The sequence below is a fragment of the Aureobasidium pullulans genome, assembly GCF_000721785.1.
Source record: "Aureobasidium pullulans EXF-150 unplaced genomic scaffold scaffold_7, whole genome shotgun sequence".
Classification (NCBI taxonomy): Eukaryota; Fungi; Ascomycota; class Dothideomycetes; order Dothideales; family Saccotheciaceae; genus Aureobasidium; species Aureobasidium pullulans.
In genome coordinates this window covers 35,893-55,817 of record NW_021941027.1, presented here as the reverse complement: position 1 = coordinate 55,817, position 19,925 = coordinate 35,893, and the positions used below count along the sequence as shown (strand labels likewise).

Below are 19,925 nucleotides of genomic sequence, written 5' to 3'. Positions count from 1 at the left end.
TACAGTGTCCTGCATTGCTTCATTGCGCCAAAAATTTGGAGTTTGTGCGCTCTTTGCAGATTTGCTGCGCCTCTTCACAGAGCATACCCGGTATTGCCTAATGATGGATATTGCGACATTGCTTAAGGATGTGCTGATTCTCATGGGGTATCTATTTTGCAACTACTTCAGCCGTCTGTTCAAACGAAAGGCAAGATGACATGACTGGCATATTCACCACCAAGATGAACATTGTGCTGTCCCTTGTTTCTCTCCTCAACCTGAGCCTTTTTGGGTCCTCTACCCTTGAACTCATCAACTAGAGGATACTCGCCCGAAACCTGGACGCTCAAAGATTCACCTTCCTCAAAGTCCATGCCCATGGCCCAGAGACCGATCTCAAGCTCGACGACGGTGCCGGGAGTGATTTTCTGCACTTCGTCGTGAGTGTGGAAGGGATACTGGGGGTGCAATGCCTTTGCGGGGTCTGTCTTGCGGTGAGAGGCGCGTAGAATACCAGTAGGACCGAAGTAGATCATCAGGTTGCTGTAGTCGGACTCAGGGATAGATGCCGTGTCAGGGTATGGTGCGTGAGACCAGGGGATGTTGATGGCAATCATTGCCTTTCCGTCCTTGTCAAGCTTGCGAATCAAGACGTAGACAACCATATCATCCAAGTCGTCGCAAGACATGTAGAGGACGGCTTTGGGCAAACCCATCAATCTCGTCTTTTTGTCGAAGCGGAGGTTGAATGCTGCGTGTGCAACGGGATTGCTGCCACTTTCTGAGTTGTATGATACGACACTCTTCTCGGTAGGTGCGGACTCGAGGAGATTATTCTTCTCGCCAAGGTACAGCTTCTTGTAGTCGGTGTTGGGGATGGGGAAATCTTGTACTTCGATGGGGTAGACGGCATCCTTGTCTCCGAAAGGTAGAGAAGACATTCTGACCTTCGGAGTCTTTTGCCAGTCATTGTCCTTGCCCTTCAAGAAGTGGTCGAAGAACTCGGCGAGCTCATCAATCGACTCTCTGACAGACCAAAGATCGAACCATTCTTGGTAAGGATCCCATCTGAGCCATTTGTTCTCTGTGTTGACCTCCATCCAGCCGCGAATAGAGCCCATGGTGTGTACGAAACTCGAGTAAGAAGCGACAACGTAAGTTGGGATCTTGATCTTCTCGATTTCGGCGCGCTTGTCCTCCCAGTACGGGTTCATTGTGTTCGAACGGCGGTACATCTCTTTGAAGTCCTCGACACCTCTCTTGCCACGAATGACGTGCTCGATGATAAAGTCAAAAAGGCCATTGTCCCAGGCACCTCCACGGACAAACTGTTCTCTGTAGAGATCTCCGCATGCTTCCCAGGGGGCGATAGCTTTGAGCGATGGTGGTTGCTGAGCGGCGATGAACCATTGAACGATACCGAGATGTGAGTTGCCTGCAAGACCGACGCTGCCATTGCACCTGCAGAACAAGTTAGACGTCTGCGGAAGTGCCAGAGAAGGTTGTGTAAACAATCGCAAAAACAACCATGAAAAAGTTGAAAACCTGAAAAAGATGGTATAGACTCACCAGTCCATCTTCGCCAACTCCTCTATGCAATCGTACCCATCTTCACCCTCTTGCTTGCCCATGATGACGATAGAACCGTCAGAATCACCTGCACCTCTTGCGTCGACGTTGACAACAGCAAAACCCCTCGGGCAGTACTCCGCCGGATCAGGACCCTCAAATCTCTCAAGACCACTGAGCGCTCCCTTCGGTACACCACAACCCCATTTCACCTGTGACAAGTCAGCCTTACACCATGAATCAATCCTTCCAAAACCCGACCTTCGACATCATCTCAATACCATTATGCTTCTTGCCAAAAGGACTCCACGCAACAATCGCAGGCACCTTTTCAGCACCATCACTCCCCACAGGCCTGAAGATATCACAGTACAAAGTACAGCCATCGCGGACTTTGACAGCGACATCATGCTCAACGATCATATCTTCAGAAAGCGGACGAGCGTCTTCTCTGAATTTCCAGCCTTGAGGTAGGGTTTCTTTACGAGGGTTGAAGCCTTGGTAGCCATTGTCGCCGATAGTTGGGGGCTTGGTGGCTGTGTTTGCGACTTGGAATGCGACGGGCATGATTGTGGATGTGAATGTGCGGTGGAGGTCGAGGTGGATGAGGGTTCTTCTTCCAGCAGCGAAAGGGTGGAGTATTATGTTCATGGCTCCATCTCAAGCGGGCCAGAGAGATCGACTGTTATTCACATACATGATCTTGCTCGACCGCACCCGGCCGCTGCTTACATTGTACGTCTACTAAAGTTCTTGAGCAAGTGTTGACACGCAACCTTGATGTTTTGTCGGCATGTGGAGGAAGGTGCAAAAGTCTCCGGGGAAGCTGGAGCTGACCCGCGCTCGCCCGAGTTCTGCCAAGCTGCGAGCCTCAGGGTTTGTCCGAACTCCGAGAAGCCCTGAGCCGAGGTTGTTCCTGCGTTTTGTAAACTCTCCAATCTCGAGATCATCGTCTCGACGACAACACTTCAATTCGTCAACTATATGCGACTGCAATATAGGATCATGTTGGGAGTGGTGTAACTTGTAATGTCTGGTAAGATCTAGCCTAGGCTATTTCCTTAGTTCTTGATGAGTGCCTCTGCTAAGCATTCTCTCATGTGTCGTCTTCAGGATATATCGCGACTGGTATTACCGAGTGGGCCAACTAGATAGCCTCGGTTCTACTCTGAAGCTTCAAATGCTACAGAGTCCTCGGGACCATTCTTCCTTCGCTCATCTTGCGAGCAAGAGAAGACAACATTGCTACTCCTGAATAAGGCACATCTCCCTAGAAGCTGTGATGTTTGACAAACCGGACCTAGACATTGATTGAGATGCCGTGTACCGCACTAAGACGGCGGACATGGGTGAAAGCCTCATCACCCATCATATCTCCATGTTCTGAACACCATCCCAGCTGACAGTCGCAGCGAACAGAGTTCTAGATGATACGGAAACTAAGAGACAAGGCTGGAGGCTGCTTGTCGTAAATCCGCGCCCACGCTATTTGGGATATCGGGTGGTACAGCGAGCCGAGTTTCGTGAACTGACGACGTGGTGAAAGTTGCTTGCTTCAGTTCTGGCGTCAAACCTTTCTCGGCTGGCGAGCGGAGTTCGAGTTGTCGAAGAGCTTCGAACAGAGGAGGCAGATATTGTGGACATGTAGATGACTCTACTCAACGTTTGTCCCGCTTGTTGGTATCTTGTTCGCGTATTGTTTCACCCGTTGTAGTGCTGATGGAAAGTCGGGAACTCCATGAAGCTGTCCCAGGTGTCGGAAGGACCGAGCAGTCCATCGATATGGCCTTGGTCCATGTGTGGCATAGTCATATCATGACCAACCATCATCTCATTCCAGCCATCCGTAGGTACTGGAATCGTCTGGGCTGGCAGGACATAGCCATCTGCCACAGTTCCTGTTGTGCCAGCGGCTGAAGGCATCTCCTGGGTCGTCAGATGGCGAAGAATGTCATGAACAGAGAGGTGGGACATGGAGAAGTTCTGCTCAAGACGTGCCAGGAGCTTTTGAATTGATGCCGAGCCCTTTGCGGCGTGAATAGCGACGTGGCTGTACTTGCTCAATTCTTGGACAACTTGTTTCAGCAGATGAACATGCTCCTGTCTTTTCTGAGGTGTGTAGTCCTGGGGGTTCATGAGTATGTCCAGAGATGTGTATACCGCAGCTGCAACAGTCGAAGCCGAAATTGTCCAGACAAGCTTATATACTCGCGGCACCGGAGACAGGTAGCTGTGTAGAATGCTCATAGCTGAAGCCATGGCTGCCTCGCGATAACGGGTTTGCTCGCTGCCGATATTTCCCATGGCCAAGGTACGTGCGATGCTGAGCAACATAAACTCGATGCCATGGGTTATGAGGAATCGCTGGAAAGTGATCCAGCTATGCGTGGCCTCCCATTCCTCGTCATCAATGTTGGCAGGGAATTTGTTCGACAAATGCAAGGGCAGGTTCCTCTTGACAATCTCAATCTCCTCCAGCGCTTTGATGAATTTGGATGCGTTCTGATGCGTGTTGACTTTGATGTAAATGTAAAAGATGTACGACAATCGGCACATGACGGACTGGTAAACGAGTGGCGAAGGGCTTGAAGTATGCGTTGGTGTTTCGATGATCACATCATGGTTAGCCTCGTTCTCAGTCGAGAACTTGCAACAAAAGCTGGCTGGAGTGATAGCAGGTGGGCGAGACCAACTGCCTAGCCTAGAAAAGGTGTCAGTATGGAGGGCTTGAGTCCTAGTGAGTGGCCTTGACGTACCAGTCTCGAATTACATAAGTCCACCAAACGCGACGACCCAATTCGCGTCTTTCAAAAGTCGACCATTCAGGCCTGTTGCTTAAGTGTCGAGCATGAGCAACCTCACTGCCCAGACGATGCATGTCGAGACAGCGCGCGATACTGGCTGCCCAGCCGGTGAACAGCCACTCTCGTTGAGGTTCGCCAAAGTTGGAGTGGCAGAGAGTCAGTACTGACAGCGCCTGTACAATTCTCAAAGATGGCGAACCCGAGCAGCCATAGCGTTCGACCTCTTTCAGAGCAACCTCATACCAGAGGCGTGACGTGTGAACGGCATATCTCATCTCATCATGTTGCTGATACTGATGAAGATTCAGCTGAGGTAGATCCGATATGGCAGGCACTTCCTCAGGATCTAGGTAGAGCAGACCAGTGGCCAGAAGAGCAAAGTATAGAGCGAGCCAAGGTCGATCCTTGGCGTCTAGCGGGACACCATTGTGTATTTGGTTCCAGAACTCTTCGTGCTCTGCGACAAACTCGGGCGCATGCACAGCACCGTGTAACCAACCAAGCGTCCTTAGCGAATACGTCACTAGCTGTTCGCTGATCTCTCTCGATGGAAGGAGGAGGAAGACGGGGTCGGTCGAGGGTTCGTATAGGCGATCGGCCATGTCTTTTTCCGACAAGGCAACAGGGTCCGAATCGTGCGACACTTGGAGGTCGAACTGCTCAAGAGCAGGTACAAGGTCTTCGAAGGCGGCCATGGACGTCTGACCTTGATGCGACTCTGGTTTAGTGCCGTGAGTATGCCCACATGGTTTTGACAGGGCTAGCGCAGTCTCGAGTTCGGCGATCTGCGCCTGGAGAGCGCATCGCTCTTTGAGCAGTTCATCGACGGTATTGTCCTCGGAGTCTGCAGACAGACGGTCGACGGTGCTCGCCCTGACTTGGTCAGTTGATGTTCAGACGGACTGCAAGCAGAGGGGTGTTGAAAGAGGGGACATGGCCTGGACGTACACTGTAAGCATGCCCCGGACGCGGGTGATGGGCCGCTGGCATTCGTGGGCGAGATTCCGGCGCACACATGGCTTACACGGGATCTTCTTGTCGCACTTGATCTTTCGCCGGCTGCACTCGACGCATGATCGCGAGACACGCTGCGACGACCGGATGCTCTGTTCGTCCATGTTGAACGCTACAAGAAAGTCTTGCGGACAAACAGAGGGAAACAAGGCATGTAAGTGGCTTGTCAAAAAATGTCCCGGATCTAAAGGTGCTGCTAATACTTCGGAACTCGGTCATACTTACTTGGCAACCCCTTTGAAGCTTGGTTCGAGTTGATTAGATATACTTTTTCCATCGACTCAGCCTAATAGGTGGATAGCGTGGACCCTGTCTAGACTTGCCGTTTTGGGTCTGCCGCCTCGCGCCAAGACCTCTTTAGAGTCCGATGAAAGGGCCGTCCGTGGGTCAGAAGATCGAGTAATTGTCATAGACTTACAGAGAAGTTTTGGTTTCTATATCCAGGTCAATTTGCGCACGAAAATCGAGTCTGCAAGGCAAGGGTAACGTCGACTGTCAAGAGGATCTCCCCAGACACCCCGCATTCTGACTCGAGAAAGGCTCGTTCCCTCCACGATCGGCTGGTTCGGCTTCGGACCTTCCTCTCGAGTTGATTGGTTGATTCGGTCAAGTGCGGGTGAGCTTGCGGCAGGCTTTTCTCGAAGCTTTCGCATAGCTGCGAGGTTTTATTACCGTCGGCGCATCATTTCAAGGCGTCGGCACATCGCACAGCAATCACTCGACAGCATTGACCAAACTGTCTCCTTGCAGTGTGTCATTGGACAATTTTACGAGATCCTGATGCTTTGAAACAGCTCGACCATCGCCATCGCCATCGCCAGGCAGACGCTGGACGCGAAGTTGCTGACATCCGTCAAACGTTTTAAGGGCCGCTGCAAGCCAGCAGTCCCTGTTGTCGGTACCGTAAGTTCGTCGACAGGAATGGTATCGTGCTTATCTCGAGACCATCCAGGCATTCAATGTATTCCTGTCGTCCCTGGCATTCCTGGAAGCTGGAGCCGGTTGCCATCAGATCTATTGAACCTGGCTGACTGACAAGAATGGACTCTGGATGATGCAGCGAGCAAGCCCATGACCAGCGGTATCAGTGCCATTTCTCCTATCATCCGTGCTTTATGCGATCACGACCCGCGAATCAACGATCTCACGACATAGCCTATGTTCTCCATGAACGTTGGCAAATTACCTGCCATCCCCGTTGCACACCGGTTTGTCTCTTCTCGGATAAGACATTATCCGGTAGTTTTTTGAGGTGCGCTTGCGGCGGTAGTCCTGGATTTGACATCCACCAGGGTTGTCATGTTCGTTGCCGCTGGTCAACCAGAACGCTGTGTCCAACCGTCTGGACTTGGTCGGATATGCTCCAGGAAGTTTCGTGCGCGTGCTTGGTTGGTCGCTTGAAGCAAATGATCCAGATCATTCGAATTCATCGGGTTCCTTTCGAATGGATGTTCCAGCACCTGGTACTCTCGTCCTCATATCGACCATTTCTGCCGGAGTCCTGGATCCGCGATCATTCAGGTGAGATATTGACGTGCTGGGATATGTCTGTCTCGACTCAACTGCCACAGCCATCAGAACACCACACCACACCAGGTATCTCATTCCGTCAGTGAGATCTTGAGCAGACGCAACGCTCAGAAGTCATTTGTATCGAAGAGACTAGCCATGAAGGTGAATTCGATAGTCGAGCTGGAGTTATCGCTGGACTCGTGTTCGTCGGTACATCCAGATATTCCTTTGGTTCCAGGAGGCAATACCGAGGAAGTACGCTTAGGATTTGATGAACTCCGGAAGTAGCAAGCATTCTCATCTTTAATCTTGCCCAGGTCCAGGTCCAGACAACCAGTTCTTACAGGCCCGCAGCGCATTCACGTCAATGTACTCGTCTCAAGCTGTACTCACCTCAAGGCAAGAGATGTTACCGTGATCATGACGTACCAGCCATACAGCAACACCGAAGCCGCCATCGCGAATCCAACAACCAAATTTTGTACCAACGAACAACAAAAAAGCGAAGAAAAGAGAAGAAGTGCAGAGGTGGCAGACAGTCATGTAATACTAAAAACCACGCTATTGATTAAATTCGCCAGAGGACGGCCGAGTTTTTGGTCTTGTACCCATGCATGCAAGGAATACTTCGGCCGAATTTATGCATGATATCGTTGTGTGGTCTGAGCATTTTGTGCAAGGTGGTATGGTGTGCATGGACAGGGTTGTAGGGCTGGCAATGGTTTCTGACTTGATTCTTATCATATAGCGACAACGACGGGTAGCTGTACTCCAAGAGATTATAGAATGTCCTTTTCTAGTATTTTGTACTCGGCTTAAGAAATTTGGGAGAAATTGAGCCAAAGTATGGTCGTCGACGACCGAAAATAGCTTTCTGATACTTTGATTTCTGAACGTGCACCCAGATCACTACCTTCGAGGTTACCATTCAAACAAAAAGCCAGCAACACCCAACGTGACGTGATCGATAAGTGGCAGCCGAGCCGAAACAGCAGAGCATCTTGAGTATGAATCTCTCAACGTACATTTTCCTCTTTCTATCTATCGCACGATGCATCTAGAAACAGAAACAGTGACTGCCAACAATTGATGCCACTGTAATTCTACAATCATGTGCCAATCAGATATCCGCCTTTGACAACGAAGCCCTTCGCCCACTCAACGCAATAGGCTGCGGCTGTTCATCAGCAGGAACAGCCACTTTGACCACCCCATCACTATAGACTTCAGATCCAGACCCCGAGTCCTCCTCCGGCAAAGCATTCTTCGTCTTCTTCCTCCTAATCTTATCATCCAAAAATCTCACCACCGCCAACGTAACACCCACAGCCAACACAGCAATATTAACCCCAAAGGCCCTGCGATATCTCGGACTATCATCACTGCGGAAGATTTGAGCGCCGTAGATACCGGCGATATTGGCGCCCATGATGACCATCGCCATTGCTAGAGCTCTTTCTTCAGAGTCGGTGCAGGTGAGAGACATCCAGGTGATATTCAGGGGGTGGGAGAAGGTGCCGAAGGTTTGGGTCCAGACGACGCCAAAGTAGCGGACGCCGCGGTTGTCTATTTCGGTGAAGATGCGGTTGAGGACGTAGCCGAAGAGGTGGAGACTCAAGCCCGCCATGACGGTTTCGCCGCGCCGTGAACTGAGGAAAGGAATATAAGTATCGAGCATCGTGACGGTGCAAAGAGGAGGACTTACTAGTGATCAGAAACATAGCTGAAAGAATACGAGACGGGGATTTGAAGGAAGAGACCAACAGCCGCCAAAGCATTGGCAGAAAGACCTCCAAAGCCAAAGTCCTTGACGATGGAAGGGGCATAGGTATCAAACGCACGCTGAGGTCCATTGTTCGACAATGTGATCAAGAAATGAACCCACATGCGCCAGTTGCTAAAGGCCTTTTTGAAAGCGGTCAGACCAATCTTCTTCTTTTTCTTGCCCTTGGCTGGGTCGTCGAGCAGAACACGGTTGCGGAGAATGTGAATCTCACGAGGCGTGAACAATGCTCGCTTGGGCAGGAAGGTCGAGCACGGGTTGCGGAAAGAATCAGGGAGGAAGAAGCCGAAGATGAAACCACAGAAACAGGTGAAGCCACCCATGAGCACGAACAACCAAAACCAACCGGGCCTGCCAGCGACACCACGCATGTGGAGGATGCCAAAAGCGAGGAGCTTAGCGGAAGCTTGGCCGAATTGATTGCCAAAGTAGAAGACCATGACACGTTTCGCCGTTTCCTTGCGAGTATACCAGGTCGATATTGTCCACAGACCGCCAGGAATGAAGCCAGACTCTGTTAGTCCGAGGAGGAAGCGAGTGGCGATGAAGGATGCGTAGTTGTTCTGAAAAGCTTGGAAGGTGCTGACGGTACCAAAGAGAAAGAGTTGTAGAGTCAACCATTTGCCAGGGCCAACTCGGTAAAGAATCATGTTGGACGGGATCTCGAAGAGGACGATACCCAGAGATAACATCTGCTGGCCGACATTGAACTCATTTTGAGTGATGCCGACATCCCTTCTGAAGTTGTCTGTGATGGCGTTTGCGATGTTGCCACGGTCGAGTTCTATGATGGATTATTAGCTCGTGCGGTGTGGGAAGCAGACAAGTCTCTTACGAAGGCAGAAGAAACCGAGGGTCAAAATGGGCATGACAAGGAGGTCAAGCCTGGAAAGGAGTAAGCATCAACCTGTCCAGATTGGTTGGAAGTCTCTACTGACTTCCATTTCGCCTTTCTCTCTTCTTCCTCTGTCCAATCTTTCTCAATTGTCAAGCCTTCTTCATCATCCCTAGGGATGGGATAGTGGTCGGGGTTGGCAGTCTTGAACTCCGCCATCTTGCTCTGTAACACAACTTCACAGGAGAAAGCACGGCTCTGACACCGTATTATAATGCCCTGGTGTCCCCATTCTTTATATCAACCATTCCTGCCCTGCCAAGTTAATCACCTCATCTTCAATCATAAGATGAGGCGTTCTATTACCTCTACCGATTCGAACAAAAAAGTACCGCATACAAAGACGATGTAGGCCAAGTAACCCGAGAACAGTTTGTGGAAAGTCTCATTGTTCTTGACGACGGTGTGAATCTCTTGGACTGGCGTTGCCAAGGGAGCGCGGCTTTGAATGGTTTCTCTTTTTCAACATCTCGACAATACCTATGTGATGCCACTCGAGACTGTGATGGCTTGATTCGAACATCGAGGACTAGATCTTTATGCAAGAAGCTAAAAGCACACCTGGATTTGGAACATGTGGTAAGAAAGTGGTGGTTTGCCGTCTCCACGTATTTGCGACACAAGGAATTCTGGGGTGAGATTGTCTGGGCGGGCTTCTTGGATGAAGTATAACAAGACACTGGGCATTGAGGCGTGGTAGCTTGACCTGAGCACGCAATGCCAGGCTTTATGGCGATATCTAGAGTGAGAAAAGTGTTGCGCTTTGCGGTTGTGATTTTGGCGATGAGGAATTCGAGATTGTGCCGTCCACAGCTGATAAGTCGTTCGTATTGTTCTCGACCATCCCAATCGGTCTTGTTTTCGACAATCTCGCTAACCATGATAAATATCTCTCTGTCGGCAAGACGCGATCCATGTGGAGCCCAACCAAAAGAAAGGGCATATTATTCTTGCAGCCAGTAGAGGAGAATGGTCGCAACGTCGTTCTTTTCAGACCTTCCTGTACTCGGCAAGGATTTTACGACAGCACACAGCCAGCAGCATGTCAAGCTCCTTGATCAATCGCTGATCCGAGTATTTCAGTGCTGTGTGACGACGGTTGTTGCCATCCTGAACTTCGTGGCTTTCAATCGGTCAAGTCCATGGGATGAGAAAGAAACTGTAAGTCGTGGAGCATCGCACCATTTGCTTGCCTGAGAGACGAGATATCGTCTTTCCAACATTTCACAGAACCTGGCAATGGTATAAACCTCTTGATAGGTCGGTCCCGTCGATGCGACCGGCTCCCGACGGTTGTCGAAATTCAGCATGTGGAAATCATCTTTGGATGCTTTGCATCGAATCGAGTGGCTTTGTTGCGATCTGTCGAAGACTCGTCGCGCCTTCTTGTTCGCAGTCTTGCAACTTGCAACTTGCAAGGAATTGAGGGCACTTTCCCAGAATCTCGTCGCTTCCTGAATCCTGAGTGCCGGCGGCATCCGGCAGCGCTCGGCGAATCGCGTCATGTCCGCTCGACCCTAGCCCTGGAACTCTTGGCAGCCACAACCTTACGCGTCGATCGACGGAATTATTTGGACCTCACCGTCACAACTTCTACCATCCTGGCATCTCTCATGGAGCTGGAAAAGAAGAGACCTTGACGTATAGAGGTTTTCAAAAAACCACAGAGCATGCGACTCTTTGTCACACGACAACTTGCCGTGTTTGAAACGATATCTGCAAATTCAGCTCAACGGTCAAATCTAGGATGACGTCTGGTAGGTTATCAAAGCGCCAAGTAGTCATGGGAAACCATGTTCAGCAGAAACAAGTCAACTCTCTCCCCACGGAGTGCGAGTCGGGCGACAGGAATGACGAGTGGTCCATCTAAACTTCCAGGGTTTCAGCCAGGACTTTGAAGCACCTAGTCAGTGAACAGCTACCTGTTTCTCTTGTATCTGGCCGGACTTCTCTCTCATCCCATCACTCCCACAATCTTTGCCCGCAATGTCAGAGAACGGGTCAATAACAACAGGGGTTTCAAACCGCAAACGCGATGGTTATCGCGAGTGTGACGACCCAGAATCGGCCGACAGCCCCAATGGAATCGACCATTATCCACCGGAAACTGTCACATGGCGAGATCGCGTCGCTCACTTCACCTGGCCTTGGTTCGCCTGCACAATGTCTACCGGAGCCCTCGCAGTAGTCCTCGGTCAAACACCAAACACCTTCACTGGTCTACAAACCATTGGCAAAATCTTCTTTATCTTGGCCATTGTGTTATTTGTCGCGTTCACCGCCATCATCATTACCCGATTCATTCTGGTACCGCAGAAATTCCTGGCTTCGCTCCATCACCCGGTCGAGTCTCTTTTCTTCGGAAGCTACTGGGTGACGATTAGTTTACTCCTCAATTGCATACAACTATATGGTGTACCGAACACCGGACCGTGGCTTGTCAAGGCTCTCGAAATCTTGTTCTGGATGTATGTGGCTGCTGTGCTGATTGTCGGCATTGGACAGTACTACGTTCTGTTCCAATTGGAGCGACTGAAGGTGAACAATGCGATGCCTGCATGGTACGTACATCGATGGATTTCGCATCATGAATCACGCTCTGAGAATACGCGCCTGTTCATTTCCTCCTCTTCCTCTTTCCTCTATTTTCCAGCACCTCTTTTCGTCTTGTTTCTCAGTTCAGTCTGCCTGCCGTAATGAACGAAAATCTGACACTTTATCGAAGGATCTTCCCCATCTATCCATTGCTAGTCATTGGGCCACTTGCAGGTACCATCATTCCGAGTCAACCGCATACCGCGGCCGTTCCGATATGGCTTGCTGGCGTCATGCTCCAGGGAATGGGTTGGTGTGTCGCTCTGATGATGTATGCCATCTACACTCAAAGATTAATGGTTAGCGCCCTCCCTGACCCTTCCACTCGTCCTGGCATGTACGTCTCCGTTGGACCAGCCGGATATACTGCAGCTGCCCTCATCTCCCTCGGCCGACAAGCACCAGCAGTCTTCGAGAGAAAGCAATTCTTTGGCATCACCTCACTTCTCGTCGAAGATGTGATCAAGGTCTTGGGGATTATGGCTGGTTTGTTTCTACTCCTCTTCTCTTTCTGGTTTTTCTGTGTGTCGACGATCTCTGTGATTGCTGGAGCCAAACAGATGTCTTTTACTCTGAACTGGTGGGCTTTTGTGTTCCCAAATGCCGGCATGACTTTGGCTACTATCCAGGCTGGAGGTGCTCTGTCCAGCGCTGGAATCAATGGTCTTTGCAGCGCTCTTACCATTGCTCTTGTCATTATGTGGTTCTTTACAGCCATTGCTCACATTTTGGCAGTGCGAAAGGGTCAGGTCATGTGGCCTGGAAAAGATGAGGACAAAACGATGAATGGCATCAGATGGGGTGCTCATGCTGCTTGAGTACCATGGACAGGTTATTCTTCTTCCAAATATTTCTCATGCTAAGATTTTAATTTTCCTACACTTCATTCCAACGCATTCTATACTCATCACAAGCGAATCTTTCTGGCAGGACGAAACCGCCGACATACCCGGCTGTACGTTTCCCCCCAATCACCACATATACCTTTAGAATCACGCGCTTATATTTGACACTTCCTAGACACATACAAGGAAATCTCACATTTCACAAAAAAGCCCAACGAGATGCCGTTCATTGATTCCAGTATGACGAACGCAGAGTTCAACTCCAACAATCCGGAATCATACGTCTTCTTCTGCGTAGCGTATTACCAATACGTAGCGAGCAACCTATATGACCATCGACATCAATGCTCAGGTGCTCCAAAGACAGGACATCTCGTAGTCCAGAAAACATCTCGTTCCATGCTTTGTTGCCATCTTTGCTTGTGGTGAATTGAAGCTCTAAATCCTGTAAATTCGGTAAGGAGTTGTTCAAATAGTCCACCACTTGCGGTGCAGCATCCCAGAATAAGCCTAGACAAAGTCTTCTGACTTTTTGAGGGTGAATGTGCATTAGAGCATCATTCAGTGGTACCCAATCGTTCTGGTGTATGGACAATTTGACAAAGAAAGTTGTTCCAGACAGAGCAAATGATTAACCAGAGTAAAAAGATCAAATCGCCTTTTCTGATCTGAAAACTGAAGGCTTTGATCTGACAATGCGATGCTGAACTCGACATGTTTGAGGTGCAGGAGATTGCTTCCAAGGTCGGGAGTGAGTTTGAGCTGATCGATCTGGATCCTATCGACAATCATGGCGAGTAAAGGCGTATCGCTTCCCTTGACAGCAGAAAATACTAGTTCCGTCATGCGTGTCACCATATTCAACGTCTCGTACTCCCAGGCAGGTGAAATGCCAGAAAAGTTGTCTTCAAAAGGATTTCTGCCCGTGGTGTGCATCAGTTCCGTGAGTCCGAGAACTAGAGAAGGATTCCTCGGCCATCCTTGCACCTCGATCCGTTGAACTTTGAGACTTCGAAGCGCTGTTGTGAGCTGTTCCCGGAATTGTTCACCGCGCACGAGTTCAGCGCAAACATTAGCTACTTCTTGTTCTGGCGACGAAGGATCAGGGTATGGACGCTCAGTCTCACTCAGAACGCGCAACTGCGGTTTGGTCCGTCTGACTGCAGCCCGAGCTCGCGTCTGCCGAGGACCCCAAAACTGGTAGATAGAAGAACATATACACAGCTCGCGCACATGATCACTTACGCGGCCTTGCGTAGAAATCTGCGTCAAAATGTCGAGGGACGTCGGTGTGGGTATCAGATGTAAACGACCAAAATAGCGGTCTCCAAATGTTGCGAGTAGGGTTGCATCCAGATATTTGCAAACCGCGCGCAGATGCTTAATGTCGTCTTGTGAAAGTCAATAGGTCACTTCTAGAATAATCTCCGGCGGCAGGTCCAAGAGGCGGACGGCGTGCTGTTGTAATACGCGTACTTCTAACGGCAATTCAGTTCGGAAAGTCGATAGTAAGCCGCCCATGTTCTATATAGAGGAAAGCTATTTTCGGATGAGATGATCGAAGTTTATGTAGCTAGAAAGTAAGGAGTTAATAGGGTCCAAGAGAACTGTACTCTAGTTTATAGACTATTATACAAAGGAGAGAAGGAGAAGAGAAGGAGGAGAGAAGGAGAAGACAAGGAGGAGCGCGAGCTTAAACTAGCTTATGGTTAGACACGACTTTTGGCCAGTCGGGAAAGAAGCTTCGCCTCCTCATGTCTTCCTCAGTCCAGATACGGAGGAGAGACAGCAATGCTGTCCGCCTGGTCTCAGACAAGATGCATTCTTGTCGCCAAAGGAACAAGTGAACAAGAGCAGCGTCGGTGATCAAGATACGTATGCGGTCTACCAAAAAGAACTGCCAAGCCACACCCCTTCGTGACTCAAATACTACTCAAAGCGTTCACCGCCGCCACCCTTGACATGAAACACCGATACATTTATCATGAACATATCCTTGTGACATCCTGACATACCCCCCCTTAATTCTACAACAATCATGCCTACAACAATATCTTCCTGGGTACAAAACCGACGCGCTTCTCAAGAGAAATGGCAAAAAGATCCCCTCGAGAAGGAGGAGAACTTTCTAATCATCTCCGCTTTCGAACAACTACTCAACAACAAACTCTCCGCTTCTTCCACCGCATCTCGCATCAATGAAATCGTCTCCCCTCGTCTAATCTCCGGCCTTCGAGCAAGTGTAGGATCTATCTGGGGTCTTTTCGCCGACGCGACCAAACATTTCGGTGCATCGCATACACAACAATTGGCCGATGTTATAATCGCAATCCGCGAACTTCCTGATGTGGTCAATGAAAAGGGGTATAAAGTTATCAGATCTGGAGAGGTGGTTTGGAGAGGAATGCCAGATTTCGGGTGGATTTTCGCGGAGCATGGTGTTCGTATGTTGGGTTTTCTATCTATGCTTGGTTGTGAAGAAAGTTGACTGATGTGACTGTAGAGATCAATGGTACTGATGGTATGACTTATGATGAGTGGCATTCTCAGGAAGAGGAATTGCTGAATGCCACCGTGCTTGTTGCGACGTTGATGCAGAGAGGTGGTAGTTTCGGAATTGGCATGATGTATCATGCACATGATGCTTTCAATGAGATTGAACTGCCTTTTGATGATGAGAGGGAAATGGCAGATAAATGGAAAATGTACATTCCTCCTGCTGAGGCGTGGATGTCAATTGCGGGTGAAAAGCTGTTCGGATTGTGTTTCGACAAAAGCGTGATTCACAGCACCGAACCTCATGAGAGGATGAGAAAGGCTTTCAATGCTGATCGTTGGGCTTTGTGGAAGCAGCGATTTGCAGAATTGGCAGAGCAGGAAGATATTGATGAGCACTGCAGGGGTCTCGCGAGAAAGGCGGTAGAGAAGATGAGGGACATTGAGCAGAGAGTTCAGCTTTAGCTGTCCATACTACGCAATGATACGAGTTAGCGTGTCGAAAGCACATCATCAGGCTGTTGAAAACACCATGACTTGCTTGTGTGTCGGCGACGGAGGGGCTTCCGTCTTTGCCGCGAGTCCAGATGGTTGTCTCGCGAGTAGTAGTGAGCTGGACAGAAGAGAGTGGGTTGGCAAGATTTTGATCAGGGCTATAGAAACCCTATGCAGCATAAGGAGACTTGCAACTAAAGCTCGTCGCTACACTACCACCACTAAACGCCGTAATCAACGCTTCGATAGCTGCATAACAACCCAACCCACACACCGCTAATGCGCCCAAGAAGTAAACAATGTTGGCTGTAGTGAACCAAAACGTTTTGCGATATCCACGCATCCATCTCTTCACACCACTATCAACACGAACGTACTTCCCAGTGGCTTGGTCGAATCCCTCTTCAGGAAGAACAGCACCCTTCTTGATTTGGAAACCAATCATCAGAAGCGCTGGGAAGGTATAGGTGAAATTTCCAATGCAGAAGGCGCCCACTAAGCTGCTGAAGTCGCCGAGTTCTGGGACGGCTCCGGCGACGATGAAGGCAAGGGACCAGTAGATGGGGACGAGGACTATCCAGATGAGTTTTCCCGCTTTAGCTGTCAGGGGTGGGAAATCTGATTGTGAATTGTGTCAGGAGGTTGGTCAAGGTGGTTAGGATTGAAGGGGAGGGCGAATACGTACGGAAGATTTCCATGAGAACGTTACTGTAGATTACTTTTATGCCGATGTTGCCGTATAGAGCGGCAGCGATCAGACCACCTGTGGATTTGGTGTAAGTACCTGTGACAGACAGGTGGAGAACGAAGTATCAACATACCAACGATAGACAAGATGTTACCAGCAGTCTGGTAGCCATACGCACTGACACTCTGAATAGCAGTGTTGTAAGTGTATTGTCCCTGATACGAATACTGGAAAATGCCAAAGAACATGTAAGCCAAGTAGATGAAGATGTCCGCGCACAACATTCCCTTCCAGAAGTCCCAAGGATTGCGCATCTCGGCAAGGAGGTTGAAGAATAACATAGCGCCGCCGTAAGCATAGACGATTTGATCAATGCCTTGGAAACTTCCAAGGAACCCTGTACCGCCTGAAGCGAAGCCATACTCTGGAGTGCCTGCGAACGTGCGGATGGGAATGTGGCTCCCGACAGTGTCGTTCGGGAAGTTTGTGTTACCGTAGGCAGATGTTTTGCCTCCGAAAGAACTGAACATTGTAGCGTAATTGGGTTCTGAAACAGCAGCGGCTCCGATTGCGAGGAAAGAAGTGATGACGGTTGTCCATACCGAGATATTGGCAAGCCATCCAAATCGTTGAAGGGTGCGAATTTGACCAAGCACTCCACCAAGAATAGTGAGAATGAGTAGACAGACGATAAAGCAAAGCCCATTGCCATGCACTCCGTTGTCTCCAATTGATATCTGAGAGATGGCACCACCGTTGTTGAGGATCAAGACGGCGACCAGTAGGAACATCTGAAGTGTCTGTAGGATGTTCACGATGTGTCTCATCTTGGAGCCAAACACACGGAAGAAGGCCTGTCCGAAGTCACGAATCGGGTATCGGTCTGAGTCCATGTCGAGGAAGACGAGATAAACATACCAGCCAGATACAGCTGCGCATCCACCAAAGACAGTGTAGAGAGCGACGCCTGGTCCGTAGCCTGTGTTTGCAAAGGCCCACCTATCATGAATTAGTCAAAGGATCCGCAAAGACATCTAGCCCCCAGGTCCACCACCACTTACGGAGCACCAGTAGGTCCCAGGATATCCGTGGTGATCAAGAAGAAGATTGAGCTCCAGCTTGCCGTTCTCGTTGCCCGAGATGCGCGTCTCCAATCTGCATCAGTGACTGTGGAAGCAGTGAGATGCTGTGACTTTGGCTCATCGTCATCGTCGTCGGATCGATGGACATGTCCCTTGGAGAAACGGCTCTTGATGACACCAAGTATTGAGAATGGCGGTTTTTCGATACTCTTTTCGTACTCTTTCTCTTCGGCGCGAGTGATGGCGGCGTAATGCAAATATTCTTCGAAGAATATGGTCGGGTCGTTACGAACCAGAGCCGCCTCAATGACGAAACCCTCGGCGTGGTCACTCTCATGGCCATGGTCAAGCGCAAACAGCGTGGGGTTCTTTGGCTCGCGAGGATCACCACCATCTAGGGCGAGGTTGGCAAGATTTTGAGACCCCATATTGTTGATGTGTCGAGTCAGGTCTCATGCAGGTACACGGAGCAAGAGGGAGTGTACTTATAGGGCATGGTGATTGGGATGGCGTTGTTATCGAGAAGACTTGCGTACGCAATGTAGAGTGCCGAACATGCCGGACAGCGTTGCAGCGTTACTCATACAGCGCGATAATCCTCTGGAAACAAGTAATGAACTCGGATTAGAAGTTCCCGGGGTACGGGAATACCGTATTGTTATAACCGAACGCATGCAACTGTAGTTTTCGCTGGATGCTGCGATCTGATCTTAGTACTTGATGTAAGAATAGTTTTGGTCGGTCGAACGCAGCAATTTTGTCACTGTAGGCGTCGTGATTCAGAGGTGCAATAGTCACTCCGTTAACATGTTGGGATTGAGAAGAAGGTCTGATTGACTGGGAAGGTGCCCAATCGAGAAGGTGTTATCGCTTGCTCGTGTACTAAGGTTTCCCAAAATGCTTGTGAAAGCTTGTTTCAGGGCTCCGCTTATCCGGCGCGCAACGGATCACTGCAGGGCATCGTATTCGACGCGTCTACATGTCTCGCACTCTCTTGTATGGCAGTTTTGGATTGTCTGACAAAACGAGAAATATGAATAGATTGGCGACGGAACCATTCCTTGAAGCCTAGGAAGAAATGGTCTTGCGAATTGATCTTTCGAAAAACCTGCAAAACTCCATTGTATCATAATTAGAACACGAACCATTCCTACCCAAGCGTTACTCCTCCTCGGACGATTTTCAGTTCTTGTCCAGTTTCTTGCACCTTTTGAGATCAGGTAACTCCACGTTTCTCACGGACTTTCTGCCGGCCAGTATCTTCTTCTCGTCTTCCTTCTGCTTCTCTTGCCAGTAGCTGTCCATTCTCTGGTCTTCTTCATCTTGAACACTTCTGGGGATCAGGTATCGTAGGTACTCTTCTGGGATGTCGATCTTCCATTCGTCTTCAGTTGTGTCAGGCATAGCTTCGACGACATCATCCGACGCATCATCTGGCCTGGTGAGTTCGCAGTAACGATGACGTCTAAGCTCCATGCGACGCTTTGATTCCTGCTCCTCCAGTTCTTGCAAAGCGACAATCACATCTTGCGGCACATGCTCCGGATCAGCATCAAAAACGCGACCATCAGACATGTAGATCTTGGGAGGTCCATCCCAGTAAGATGAAGACTCTGGCCAGTCCTCACAGTACAAGTCGTGATTCCAAAGATATTCCCAGACCGCAGATTCTCGTTCTTGGATCTCTGCCTGACGAAGGAGGACGTACGACCGGTCCCCCAATAGTGCTTTAGCGGCATGGTGATGAAGCAAGTATTTGACATCGCCCATTTCTTCGATTAAAAACTTCTTGAAGGGCAGACCGGTCAAATTGCCATGTTCAAGCGACGGGTCTAGAGAGTTCTGAACCAGCGGGGCCTGAGTGTCTTTCAATGCGGCGCCGACAGCCAGTGGAAGCAGCAGTGAGTAAAGTGTGATAGTAGACAGCATAATTATGTCTTATTCAAAGACGAAGTGTGTTCAGTAAGGTGACTGTGACTTTGGCAAAGAGAGCGGGTTGAGGGCAAGGCTGGGTTTTGGAGGAAGTAGCGACAACCCCTCAGTCTTATCTCGAACAAGTTTGAGTTAAGCTTCGCATCCTGAATCCTTCATGACATATTGATACGGGGTCCGCGGATGGTGCAACTTCTCGCTCCAGAGACAAGTAAGGACCAATCCGTGAATCT

The 19,925-nt window shown here is 49.6% G+C and overlaps 9 protein-coding genes across 9 annotated transcripts; 3 read left to right on the top strand and 6 right to left on the bottom strand.

Annotated features, from left to right (window-relative positions):
* Positions 1 to 179: 179 nt before the first annotated feature.
* On the bottom strand, positions 180 to 2,118 carry M438DRAFT_373685 (alpha/beta-hydrolase; the record flags this gene model as incomplete). The annotated part of the gene is made up of 3 exons (XM_029908441.1): positions 180 to 1,443; positions 1,552 to 1,763; positions 1,813 to 2,118. 3 exons carry the CDS (start codon positions 2,116 to 2,118, stop codon positions 180 to 182), a joined length of 1,782 nt encoding a protein of 593 aa, XP_029761405.1.
* Positions 2,119 to 3,252: 1,134 nt separating this feature from the next.
* M438DRAFT_334133 (uncharacterized protein) lies at positions 3,253 to 5,473 on the bottom strand (the record flags this gene model as incomplete). The annotated part of the gene is made up of 3 exons (XM_029903682.1): positions 3,253 to 4,252; positions 4,308 to 5,228; positions 5,304 to 5,473. The coding sequence occupies 3 exons, from the start codon at positions 5,471 to 5,473 to the stop codon at positions 3,253 to 3,255; spliced, it is 2,091 nt and encodes a 696-aa protein (XP_029761404.1).
* Positions 5,474 to 6,321: 848 nt separating this feature from the next.
* On the top strand, positions 6,322 to 7,112 carry M438DRAFT_192489 (uncharacterized protein). The gene has a single exon (XM_029899262.1). The coding sequence runs from the start codon at positions 6,485 to 6,487 to the stop codon at positions 6,983 to 6,985; it is 501 nt and encodes a 166-aa protein (XP_029761403.1). The 5' UTR covers positions 6,322 to 6,484; the 3' UTR covers positions 6,986 to 7,112.
* A 782-nt stretch (positions 7,113 to 7,894) lies between these two features.
* On the bottom strand, positions 7,895 to 9,718 carry M438DRAFT_364354 (putative MFS transporter; the record flags this gene model as incomplete). Its single annotated transcript, XM_029907713.1, has 4 exons — positions 7,895 to 8,530; positions 8,587 to 9,448; positions 9,500 to 9,549; positions 9,603 to 9,718. The coding sequence occupies 4 exons, from the start codon at positions 9,716 to 9,718 to the stop codon at positions 8,002 to 8,004; spliced, it is 1,557 nt and encodes a 518-aa protein (XP_029761402.1). The 3' UTR covers positions 7,895 to 8,001.
* Positions 9,719 to 11,382: 1,664 nt separating this feature from the next.
* Positions 11,383 to 13,300, top strand: M438DRAFT_364353 (malic acid transporter). The gene is made up of 3 exons (XM_029907712.1): positions 11,383 to 12,120; positions 12,285 to 13,109; positions 13,175 to 13,300. Exons 1-2 carry the CDS (start codon positions 11,546 to 11,548, stop codon positions 12,970 to 12,972), a joined length of 1,263 nt encoding a protein of 420 aa, XP_029761401.1. The 5' UTR covers positions 11,383 to 11,545; the 3' UTR covers positions 12,973 to 13,109; positions 13,175 to 13,300.
* On the bottom strand, positions 13,300 to 14,520 carry M438DRAFT_391230 (uncharacterized protein; the record flags this gene model as incomplete). The annotated part of the gene is made up of 3 exons (XM_029909068.1): positions 13,300 to 14,196; positions 14,245 to 14,379; positions 14,476 to 14,520. 3 exons carry the CDS (start codon positions 14,518 to 14,520, stop codon positions 13,561 to 13,563), a joined length of 816 nt encoding a protein of 271 aa, XP_029761400.1. The 3' UTR covers positions 13,300 to 13,560.
* A 517-nt stretch (positions 14,521 to 15,037) lies between these two features.
* M438DRAFT_404723 (uncharacterized protein) lies at positions 15,038 to 15,960 on the top strand (the record flags this gene model as incomplete). Its single annotated transcript, XM_029909739.1, has 2 exons — positions 15,038 to 15,443; positions 15,503 to 15,960. The coding sequence occupies 2 exons, from the start codon at positions 15,038 to 15,040 to the stop codon at positions 15,958 to 15,960; spliced, it is 864 nt and encodes a 287-aa protein (XP_029761399.1).
* Positions 15,961 to 16,144: 184 nt separating this feature from the next.
* Positions 16,145 to 18,188, bottom strand: M438DRAFT_316606 (amino acid transporter-like protein; the record flags this gene model as incomplete). The annotated part of the gene is made up of 4 exons (XM_029902703.1): positions 16,145 to 16,608; positions 16,676 to 16,753; positions 16,812 to 17,677; positions 17,740 to 18,188. 4 exons carry the CDS (start codon positions 18,186 to 18,188, stop codon positions 16,160 to 16,162), a joined length of 1,842 nt encoding a protein of 613 aa, XP_029761398.1. The 3' UTR covers positions 16,145 to 16,159.
* Positions 18,189 to 18,681: 493 nt separating this feature from the next.
* M438DRAFT_344596 (uncharacterized protein) lies at positions 18,682 to 19,920 on the bottom strand. Its single transcript, XM_029905264.1, has one exon. It carries the CDS (start codon positions 19,687 to 19,689, stop codon positions 18,943 to 18,945), a length of 747 nt encoding a protein of 248 aa, XP_029761397.1. The 5' UTR covers positions 19,690 to 19,920; the 3' UTR covers positions 18,682 to 18,942.
* Positions 19,921 to 19,925: the final 5 nt, after the last annotated feature.

Bases quoted from the DNA above. Each gene is read 5' to 3' on its own strand.
- M438DRAFT_192489 (XM_029899262.1), top strand. From the start codon at position 6,485: ATGCGATCACGACCCGCGAATCAACGATCTCACGACATAGCCTATGTT.
- M438DRAFT_364353 (XM_029907712.1), top strand. From the start codon at position 11,546: ATGTCAGAGAACGGGTCAATAACAACAGGGGTTTCAAACCGCAAACGC. The intron at 12,121-12,284 runs GTACGTACATCG...ACTTTATCGAAG, and splicing joins AACAATGCGATGCCTGCATG to GATCTTCCCCATCTATCCAT.
- M438DRAFT_344596 (XM_029905264.1), bottom strand. From the start codon at position 19,689: ATGCTGTCTACTATCACACTTTACTCACTGCTGCTTCCACTGGCTGTC.